This window comes from Mandrillus leucophaeus, unplaced genomic scaffold (assembly GCF_000951045.1).
Source record: "Mandrillus leucophaeus isolate KB7577 unplaced genomic scaffold, Mleu.le_1.0 Scaffold29, whole genome shotgun sequence".
Taxonomy (NCBI): Eukaryota; Metazoa; Chordata; class Mammalia; order Primates; family Cercopithecidae; genus Mandrillus; species Mandrillus leucophaeus.
Genome location: NW_012103031.1, coordinates 2,524,638 through 2,536,052, shown reverse-complemented (window position 1 = coordinate 2,536,052; position 11,415 = coordinate 2,524,638). Strand labels below are relative to the sequence as shown.

The following is an 11,415-nucleotide window of genomic DNA, read 5'->3' as shown; positions in this document are numbered from 1 at the left end:
ACCAGCTTCTCCGTGTACTTTGTGACACCTGTTAAAATAGAAACCAAGTCTCCATCTGTGTGTCAGCTGGGTGCAGCCGTTGAGTACCTACTGTCTGCCAGCTACAAACAGAATTCATAGTTTCCCGTGCCCCTCACATAACCACAGTCTGAAGGGGGGCTGCTTGGGAGCCCACCTTTGGCACTTGGGGATTTTGATGCCGGCTGAAGCTTGGGAACCAGTCACACGTACAACCAAGGTTGCCTCGATCCAGCCTGCTGCTTGGTTTTTTTTTTTTTTCCTCCCCCCGAGACTGAGTCTTCCTCTATTGCCCAGGCTGGAGTGCAGTGGCACAATCTTGACTTACTGCAATCTCCACCTCCCGGGTTCAAGTGATTCTACTGCCTCAAGCCTCCCGGGTAGCTGGGATTACAGGTGCCCACTACCATGCCTGGCTAATTTTTGTATTTTTAGTAGAGATGGGATTTCATCATGTTGCCCAGGCTAGTCTGGAACTCCTGATCTCGTGATCTCCCTGCCTTGGCCTCCCAAAGTGCTGGGATTCTAGGCGTGAGCCACCGCGCCTGGCCTGCTGCCTTGTTTTATACCGCCCATGAACTAAGAATGGTTTTATATTTTTAAATGGCTGGGGAAAAGAGGAAGGATATTTCATGGTAAATGAGAGTTATATGAAATTCAGATTTCAGCATCCATAAATAAAGTTTTATTGGAACACAGCCTCACTCATTTGTTTACATGTTGTCTGTCTGTGACTGCTTTCTGGTTATAGCAGAGCTGAGTAGTTGTGACAGACTGTGTGGCCACAAAGATTAAAATATCTACTGTATGGCTCTTTACAGAAAACGTTTGCCAACCACTGACTCAGGGAAAGAGGAAATACCATAGGAAAGAAAATATCTGCGTAGAAAAATCATGTTTCAAAATTAATAGACAAAATGGGTAAACTTCATATTCAAAAAACCAGAAGGAATAGTGTTAGATTCTGGATTAAGATGAAAGCATATCGATTATATAGGCATTTAGGTAAGATTTTCACAGAGATTGTGATCCTGTGCCCTCGGTAAGTTGACTAACTCTATGCTTCTTTTCATAGGCTGGTTAAACTCATGGACCTGATACTTTTCTCTTGAGAATCAAACCAGCCCAAAAGAAAAATGGCATTTGTTGCAACACAGGGGGCCACGGTGGTTGACCAGACCACTTTGATGAAAAAGTACCTTCAGTTCGTGGCAGCTCTCACAGATGTGAATACACGTGAGTTGATCCTTTTTGTCATTAAGAAATGCATAAACAAGGCCGGACGTGGTGGCTTACGTCTGTAATCCCAACACTTTGGGAGGCCGAGGCAGGTGGATCACCTGAGGTCAGGAGTTTGAGACTAGCCTGGCCAACGTGGTGAAACCTGTCTCTACGAAAGTACAAAAATTAGCCAGGCGTGGTGGCTCACGCCTGTAGTCCCAGCTACTCGGGAGGCTGAGGCAGGAGAATCACTTGAACCCAGGAGGCAGAGGTTGCAGTGAGCCGAGATCACGCCACTGCCCTCCAGCCTGGGTGACAGAGCGAGATTCTCTCTCAAAAAGAAAGAAAGAAATGCATAAATATAACACATCCATCTCAGCTCCAATGTTGTGCAGTTTAAGATTAATTGTAACGTTAACTTTTATTCTCGTTTTCCTTTTCTCTACCTTGTAGAGAAGCAAAGTGATGAGTAATACTGGCTGGAGCCCCAAAGAGGCACATGTGTGTATGTTTGTGTATATGTATATGCTTGTCAGTGCATGCGTGTGTATGTCTGAGAGTACAAATGTGTGCGACTGGTTGTAGGGAACTAGCTATGTGCCTTCTATTAGGCCATGACAGTCAAACTGATAAGATCTGATTGCTTCTCTTAAATTACTAAATCCAAGTTTTGCATTAACATAATTTCCTTAACATAATTTCAATTACCTGATGCTTGTATTGCCATTTACAGCTGATGAAACGAAGTTGAAAATGATGCAAGAAGTTAGTGAAAATTTTGAGGTATGAGCATTATATTTTGTATTTTTCATTTTGAAGTAAATACTGTCATGCACTTTCCTGTTCCTGCTTTATCAGTCTTTTTACTAGCAACTCAAAGATCATTGTCTTTGTTCAAGTAATATATTATATTTCAAAACTGACATTTGAAACTTTGTACACAGTGTTTTCCATCTGCACGCTAATGATAGCGAACCCCACACTGTGTTGAGGGTTGTCAGTTTTGTTTTGGTTGTTTTAACAACATTGTTTCATTTTAAAATATGATAGCTCTTATAGGCTACCATGCCTGTTGGGATGTACTCAGATTATTCTTGTGTTTAGTTTCTTTCTTTTTTGATTTTTGTTTGAGATGGAGTTTCGCTCTTGTCGCCCAGGCTGGGGTGCAGTGTCGTGATCTTGGCTCCCTGCAACCTCTGCCTTCCAGGTTCAAGCGATTCTCCTGACTCAGCCTCAAGAGTAGCTGAGATTATAGTGCCTGCCACCACGCCCAGGTAATATTTGTATTTTTAGTAGAGACGGGGTTTCGCCGTGTTGGTCAGGCTGGCCTTGAACTCCTGACCACAGGTGATCTACCTGCCTCAACCTCTCAAGGTGCTGGCATTGCAGGCATCAGCCATCTCACCTAGCTTGTTTATTGTCTTCTTTGAGGCGGAGTCTGACTCTGTCATCCAGGCTGGAGTGCAGTGACGTGATCTTGGCTCACCGCAACCTCCGCCTCCCGGGTTCAAGTGATTCTCCTGCCTTAGCCTCCCAAGTAGTTGGGATTACAGGTGTGCACCACCATGCCCGGCTGATTTTTGCATTTTTAGTAGAGACGGGGTTTCACCATGTCGGCCAGGCTGGCCTTGAGCTCCTGACCTCAGGTGATCCACCTGCCTTGGCCTCCCAAAGTGCTGGGATTACAGGCATGAGCCACTGTGCCTGGCCGAGATGCACTCAGATTTATGTTGTAAATTTGTTGTGTTCAGGTAATTTGATGGTATATTCCTATGCAATGAGATCTGGATGTCGTTTCTGGTTCTGCTAATTAGAACATCTGTGACTTTGATCAAGAAAGAACTTTCTCTCTTGTGGACCACATATCCTACAATTTTATATGTACTGCGTGTCCCTCAGACACTTTTCATTTTTCTTCAGTCTTTTTTCTTTTTGTCCTTTACATTGGATAATTTCTGTTGATCTTCTGAGAATTTTTTTGTTATCTCCAACCTGCTGGGTTTTTCTTAGAATTTCAGTTTATGTTTTGTATTTTTAAAAATTTTAGCTATTGTGCTTTCAGTTCTAGAATTTCCATTTGGTTCTTTATAGATTTCGTTTATCTGCAGATTCCCCATCTTCATTTATTAAGACCATACTCTTCTTTTATGTTTTGAACATACTTACTGTATGAGGGCTGTTTTAAAGTCTTCATGTATTAAAGCCAACATTTGGGCTATATGAAGGTCAATTTCTATTGGCTGTGGGCCTTGTTATCCTGTTTCCTTGTCTAGTAATTTATATATTTATATATTTTGAGACAAGGTCTTACCGTCACCCAGTCTGGAGTGCAGTGGTACCATTTCGGCTCAGAGCAACCTCAACCTCCTGGGCTTGGGTGAGCCTGCCACCTCAGCCTCTTGAGTAGCTGGGACTACAGGCATGCACTACCATACCTGGCTAATTTTTGTATATTTCGTAGAGATGAGATTTCACCATGTTGCCCAGTCTGGTCTCAAACTCCTGCCTCAGCCTCCCAAAGTGCTGGAATTACAGATGTGAGCCACTGTTCCCAACCATCTAGTAATTTTTTTACTGTACAGTGGACATTACATGTGAGACATCGTAGGGAGTCTAGATCCTGTTATCTCCCTCTGAAGAATGTCAGTGTTTTGTCGTAGTAGGCAGTTCAGTTACCAGCTGATCCCACTGAATTTGCATAGGATTGGTTTTATGCTTTGGGGAGGATCTGTGGATGGCCCAAGGTCTTTCCCAGGTCTCTAACTTGGTGGGATTCAACCTTCAAATTCTGCCTTTGGATCTCATCAGAGGCTGATTTTAGGCTTTGTTGGGGTTGGTCTAGAATAGGCCATGTTCTAGGACATGGTCTAGCTGGATGTGTGAGGTCTGGGATGTTATTAAGATGTTAAGTAGGTCTTTGCACTCCGGCTAGGCTTGAAATCCAGCATTCTCTAGCATTACTAGATGTATGGTATCTTCATTCATCTTGCAATTTTTTTTTTTTTTTAAGATAGGGTCTCCCTCTGTCGCCCAGGCTGGAGTAGAGTGGTGTGGTCACAGCTCACTACAGTCTCAACTACCTGGGCCTACCTCAGCCTCTGGAGTAGCTGGGACCACAGGTGTGCACCACCACAACCCACTAATTTTTATATTTTTAGTAGAGATGGGGTTTCGCCATGTTGCCTAGGCTGGTCACGAACTCCTGACCTCAGGCGATCCGCCCACCTCGGCCTCCCAAAGTGCTAAGATTACAAACATGAGCCACCACGCCCGGCCGCATCTCTCAGTCTTGAAGCAAGTACACTGTGGTGAGCTTCAGGCAGTGTCACCCTATGTGTGTGCAGTCCAGCCCTCAGCTGGCTTCACTGGAGGCCTGCTCTGTGGTTTGCTTTTCTCTGGTGCTATGCCCTCCAGATTCCAGCCACTTTAGCTCTCCTGAACACTAAGGATTTTACTCCTCAGCTCAGCAGGCCGTGACCCCTGCTTGGACCCAGCTTGCTGAACCCCAGTTGGAAAATCGTACCTAGGCAGAGAACCATGGTGGTCATGGGGCTCAGCATGTGAATTTCCCTTCTCCTGGGAGTCATACTCTGGTATTGCCCCTAATCCAACACCTGAAAAAAGTTATCTTGTATTTTGCCCAACTCTTTGGTTCACCTGGGTACCAGTTAGTCTCATAGATGAGAAAGTCACTTTTGTTACTTATTTTTTTCACATCAGATGGGTAATGTGCTGACATCATAACAAGATTTAAGGGAGGCACATCTCACACATAAGCATGAAACCCCAATCATCATGCTTACAAACTACAAAAGGATCATGTTTCTGATTTTTATTGTTTATTTGATTAAAAAAAATTTTAAGAGACAGGGTCTTGCCGTACAGTGGTGCAGTCACAGCTCGCTGCAGCCTTGAACTCCTGGGCTCAGGTGGTCCTCCTGAGTAGGTGGGACTACAGGTGTCAGACACTATGCTTGGCTAATTTTTCTTTCTTTCTCGCTATGTTGCCCAGTCTGGTCGAACTCTGGGCTCAAGCGAACCTCCTGCTTCGGCTTCCCAATGTGCTGGTATTATAGGTGTAACCCACTGCGCCCAGCCAACGTTTCTTTTTTAAAATGTGAGGATAATAATCTAAGAACAATAGAGAAAATGTTCCCTACCTTCCGTAAGGTTTTTTGTATTAACAAACGTTAAATACATGCTGGTGGGGTTGAATCAAATACCCTACTATCTGTACTAATGGATAGTATCTTAGCTTTTTTTTAATAGACATTTTCAAGGACTTGTTGCCTTGAGCTGAGCTAGAAAAAAACCTTGAGATATTTAGAGATCTAGCTAAAGAGCTTTCTTTTCTGCCCAAGCTGCTAAAACAAGCTGTTTAAAAAATACATATATATATATAAAAAAGTGAGAGGCAGAAGAGGATATGTCTGCATTCCGCATTTTGTTGGAAGAACTGATCTGAGAGAACCATAGTCCTGGCAGGTTTGTCGGAGAGGCTGAAATGGGCAGTCTGTGAACCCGCAGGAACAAGCCCTTGAGTCAGGGCTCCGAGCGTGGACATAGGGCTGTCTGGATTAAATATCTGTAAATATCTGACCCTCTTGAGGTTCTGAGACTTTATTCTCCTTTTTAGGATTTGTAGTTTTCAGGTTACCTCCTTCCTGGCTTTTGGTCTCAGATGCATTGATTAACAACTAGAAGTTAGTGGGGCAAGTCTGGGTGTGGTGGCTGATGCCTGTAATCCCAGCACTTTGGGAGGCTGAGGCAGGTGGATCACTTGAGGCCAGGAGTTCGAGACCAACCTGGCCCACATGATGAAACCCTGTCTCTACTCCAAATACAAAAATCTAGCCGAGCATGGTGGCACATGCCTGGCCTGTAGTCCCAGCTACTCAGAAGGCTGAGGCAGAGAATCACTTGAACCTGGGAGGCAGAGGTTGCAGTGAGCGGAGATCATGCCACTGCACTTCAGCCTGGGCAACAGAGCGAGACACTGTTTCAAAATATTACATACATATAATATTATATATATAGATATGTAATCTACATATATGTATCTCTCTCTGTATCTGCGAGGCAGTACAGTTAGGGCTTTTCCGAGTAATGACTTTTGCAGTCTGTGTATCAACATTTACCTTAAATGAAGTTCAGATGACTGAATTCTTCAAAGAATTAAATACTAGAATGACCATCAAGAAGCAGTTCTTGGCGGGGCACAGTGGCTCACGGCTGTAATCCCAGCACTTTGGGAGGCCGAGTCGGGTGGATTACGAGGTCGGGAGATCGAGACCATCCTGGCTAATATGGTGAAACCCCATCTCTACTCAAAATACAAAAAATCAGCCGAGCGCAGTGGCAGGCGCCTGTAGTCCCAGCTTCTCAGGAGGCTGAGACAGGAGAATGGTGTGAACCCGGGAGGTGGAGCTTGCAGTGAGCCGAGATGGTGCCACTGCACTCCGGCTTGGGCGACAGAGTGAGACTCTGTCTCAAAAAAAAAGAAAAAAAAGAAGCAGTTCTCTAAATTACTACCACCCCAGAAAAATGTTTAAATGAGGTGAGTGAAATTTTAAAAACTCCCAGTGATTTCAGGAGTCTTACAGCTTCATTATTAAATGGGCCATCTTTCAAGACAAACCTTCAGGTTAGGAATCACATGAACAATTTATCTGGATCAAAAAGCTGGTAGCTGAGTTGAGATACTTGCAGAATAACCAGGCAGCTTGTTGAATAAATCTTTTTTTAATTATAAAAATGTTTTTTAGAGACAGGGTCTTGCTATGGATTATAGTACCTATTCACAGGTGCCATCCTAGCATACCACAACATTGAACTCCTGGGCTCAGATGATCTTCCTGCTTCAGCTCCCGAGTAGCAGGGACTACAGGCGGGCACCACCATGCCCAGCTTGAATGAATTGTTTTAACTGGAGAAATTCTTTTCTTTTTTAGACATGGTCTTGCTATATTGCCCCAGCTGGTCTTGAACTCCTGGGCCCAAGCGATAGTCCCACCTTGTCCTCCTAAATAAAGTGCTAGGATTACAGGCATGAGTCACTGTGCCCAGCCTTATTGGAGAAATTTGAAATGCAGATATTTGAAAGCTGTGTAATCATTAGTTAATATGGACTTACATGCAAATATGTTTGACTTCTTGATAACCTGGCAGTTAGTTCAGTGTTCCAGCATGAATCTTCTCCCTCTTTTTCTTGAATACTTGATTGTGGGTGTTTCATCAAAAGTCTTAACCTTTAGGGACGAAAGGTGCCAAACACAGTTCTTCTGCCCGACACATTCACTGTCTGCTTGGAGAGAAGCTATTTGGTTTCTGCACAGCTCCTGGAGCCACCTCCCATACAGTGTTCTGTGTGAGTGGAGGCCCCAGAAATCTGCACCAAGTTGGCCCAGGAGACAGGTGCTTAGGTGTGTTAGCCGGGTGTGGTGGTGGGCTCTGTAATCCCAGCTACTCCGGAGGCTGAGGCAGGAGAATCACTTGAACCTGGGAGGCGGAGGTTGCAGTGAGCCGAGATGGTGCCATTGTACTCCAGCCTGGCAAAAAGAGTGAAACTCCGTCTCAAAACAAAACAAAACAAAACAAAACAAAACAAAACAAAACAAAAAAACCCACAGTGGTTTTCTTTCCTTGCTCCATACTGCTTTCTGATTTTTGACTGTTTCACTGTCCTTCCTTTACAGACCCCTCTTCTGAAATTGCATAATATGATAGACAACTCCAGATCTTTCTCTTTAGCCCCACATTTAACCGCCCAGGTGTCTGTTCTCACCAGCTTGTCAGACTCCTGATAGTAAAAGTTGAACTCTAGGCCGGGCGCGGTGGCTCACGCCTGTAATCCCAGCACTTTGGGAGACCGAGGTGGGCAGATCACCTGAGGTCAGGAGATCGAGACCATCCTGGCTAACCCGGTGAAACCCCATCTCTACCAAAAATACAAAAAATTAGCGGGGTGTAGTGGCAGGTGCCTGTGGTCCCAGCTACTCGGGAGGCTAAGGCAGGAGAATGGCGTGAACCCGGGAGGCGGAGCTTGCAGTGAACCGAGATCATGCCACTGCACTCGAGCCTGGGCGACAGAGCGAGACTGTCTCAAAAAAATAAATAAATAAATAAATAAAGTTGAACTCCAGTCCAGGTGTGGTAGCTCATGCCTGTAATTCCAGCACTTTGGGAGGACAAGGCAGATGGATCACCTGAGATCAGGAGTTCGAGACCAGCCTGACCAACATGGTGAAAACCCTATCTCCACTTAAAAAAAAAAAAAACCGTTAGCCAGGTGTGGTGGCGCATGCCTGTAGTCCCAGCTACTTGAGAGACTGAGGCAGGAGAATTGCTTGGATCCTGGAGTCAGAGATTGCAGCGAGCCAAGCTCACACCACTGTACTCCAGCCTGGGCGACAGAGTGAGACTGTCTCAAAAAAACCTTAGAAGTTGAACTCCTTTCTTTTCTGTTTCCTTCTCCAAGATGCTGAACTCTGTTTATGCCTTTTACACTCGTGCTTTCTCTTGATTTTGTGCCTTTGCATATGCTTTTCGTAGAATCTTCTTTTCTGCCTTTTCATGGGTAACTCCTACTTGCCTTTCAAGTTTTAGCGTTAAGTGTCACGTCTTCAGGAAGGTGTCCTCCACCCTTGGTTACATTTAGTAAATGATGTCTCACAGTTATATGTTCCCTTAGTTGTTGGCACAACCCCCCTCATGGTTCTGTATCCTTAGTCTTTTTGTTTAATACCTGTCTTACTTCTGCTGCTGCCTCCCCCGTCTCTGATGGCATGAATATTATGTGTTCTGTTCATTATTTTATCCCTTTTGAGTACATGATAGGAGTTCAGTAAATATTTGTTGAATGAATAAGTGAAGCATTAAACAAGAAAAAGAATTTGGGTGTTAGATATATACTTGATTTGAATCCACTTCCAAAACTTCACCTTTTTTTTTTTTTGATGTGAGGTCTTGCTATATTGCCCAGGCTGGCCTGGAATTCCTGGGCTCCAGTGATCCTCCCACTTCAGCCTCCTGAGTAGCTGGGACTACAGACCAGCCAGTGTGCCCATTTTCAAAACTTAACCTCTTAGATTCTCTTTCCTTATCTGTGAAATGGAGATAATACCTATCTTAGAGATAATACCCATCTCAGACTAAATGAGAAAGACTAAAAGGCACACAACACAGTATCTGACACATAAGTGCTCTGTAAATGACAGCACAACACTTACGAGCATTTCCCGTAGGCAGTGTTAGAAACTTCATAAACTTTGCATATATTAACTCATGCAATCTTCACAATAGTCCTGTAAGGAAGGCGGGAAATAATATCCTCAGAGAGTTTAGGTAACTGTCCAAAGTTTCTACTTCCTAAGTGAGATCCAGAAACTGCCCTAGTATCTTCACGTTATAGTTTTATTTCCTATTCTCCTTTTTTTATTTTTTATTTTTTTTTAAATAGAGATGGGATCTCATACTGTTGCCCAGGCTGGAGTGCAGTGGCACCATCATAGCTCACTGCTGCCTTGAACTCCCAGTCTGAGGTGATCCTTTTACTTCAGCCCTCTGAGTAGCTAAGACCACAGCACAGGCACGTGCCACAATGCCCCGCTTTAAAAAAAATTTTTTTTGTAGAGATAGAGTCTTGCTGTGTTGCCCAGGCTGGTCTTGAACTTCTGGGCTCAAGCGATCCTCCTGCCTCGGCCTCCCAAAGTGGTGGGATTACAAGCATGAGCTACAGTGCCCAGCCCTTCCTATTCTCCTTTTAAAATCAGTACTAGCATCAATAATGGATTAGATTAGATTATAATGTAATTAGTATACATCTAATTAGTACATAGTGAATGTACATCTAAGTAATATGTTAGTTTGCTCAGTCTCTTCATTTTCCAGATCAAGAAACTGAGATGTAGAAGCTAAATAACTTCGCAGAGGTTTCATACTTAGATTGTGGCAGAGCCAAGCTAGAATGGGTTCCAGGTTCAGCATTTCCCAAAGCATTGATATTTCTAATTTTAATAGTAAAAGTTAGCATTTAGTTCTCCTGAATTGGGTTTCAGAAATACAACCATCCTAATTTAAAATTATGTTATTACTAAATAATACAATAGCACCAATTTGCTTTTGGCTAAAATGTTTTATTTTCCTTTGCAGTTAGTCAGTATATTGAGTGAATTTGAAATGAAGATATGTACACGTAACTGAATGGGGTCTTCTTTTATTTTTGCACAATTAGAATGTCACGTCATCTCCTCAGTATTCTACATTCCTAGAACATATCATCCCTCGATTCCTTACATTTCTTCAAGATGGAGAAGTTCAGTTTCTTCAGGAGAAACCAGCACAGGTAATGTAAAAAAATACCACTGAGAAGACAAGGGTGCTCTGGGATTGTGACCAGTTACGAATTAACTCAGAAAATTTACGGTTCCACTTAAAAATGAAAGAAGTTTTATCACATATGGCTAACTTTGTTCAAGACCACTGCCTCTTCAGTTACATGTCTTGGTTTGATTTTTGTCTGGGACGTCTCTTACAATTTATATTATTCACATTTGCCAACTGATGCCGTATGTGTGTACACTGTTTGTTACAGACCAGTGCAAATGTATACAGAAGAAGAAATGACCCCTCCCATACCTGTTGCCCAACTCCAATCTTACTATCTTATTAATGTCATTTCTTTTTTTTAAAGACAAAGTCTCACTCTGACACCCAGGCTGGAGTGCAGTGGTGCCATCACAGCTCACTGCAGCCTTGACTTCCTGGGCTCAGGTGATCCTCCCACCTCAGTCTGCTCAGTAGCTGGGACTACTGGTGTGCGCCACAATGCCTGGCTAATTTTAAAAAATTTTTCTGTAGAGGATGGGTGTCTTGCTCTGTTGCCCAGGCTGGTCTTGAACTCCTGAGCTTGATAGGTCCTCCTTCCTCAGCCTCCCAAAACTCTGGTATTACAGGTGTGAACCACTGCGCCTAGCCTAATGTCAGTTCTTATAGCTCATGGTCAATTTTGTTTTATCCACACAGCCCCAACACACTGTTTGTACCTCCCTGCCTTGATCATTTAGAAATAGTCCCATTATATATATATATACACACACACGTGTGTGTGTATATATGTATATATATGTGTGTGTGTACATATGTATATACATATATATATATATATATATATTTATT

General features: G+C 43.4%; 1 protein-coding gene across 1 annotated transcript in view; it reads left to right on the top strand.

Moving 5' to 3' along the window:
- Window positions 1-1,093: 1,093 nt before the first annotated feature.
- TRRAP (transformation/transcription domain-associated protein) overlaps window positions 1,094-11,415 on the top strand; it is a 132,900-nt gene continuing 122,578 nt past the window's right edge. The window contains exons 1-3 of the mRNA XM_011985836.1: window positions 1,094-1,254; window positions 1,973-2,022; window positions 10,472-10,582. Coding sequence (XP_011841226.1) covers window positions 1,155-1,254; window positions 1,973-2,022; window positions 10,472-10,582 — 261 coding nt within the window. The 5' untranslated portion in view covers window positions 1,094-1,154. The remainder of the gene's footprint in view (window positions 1,255-1,972; window positions 2,023-10,471; window positions 10,583-11,415) is intronic.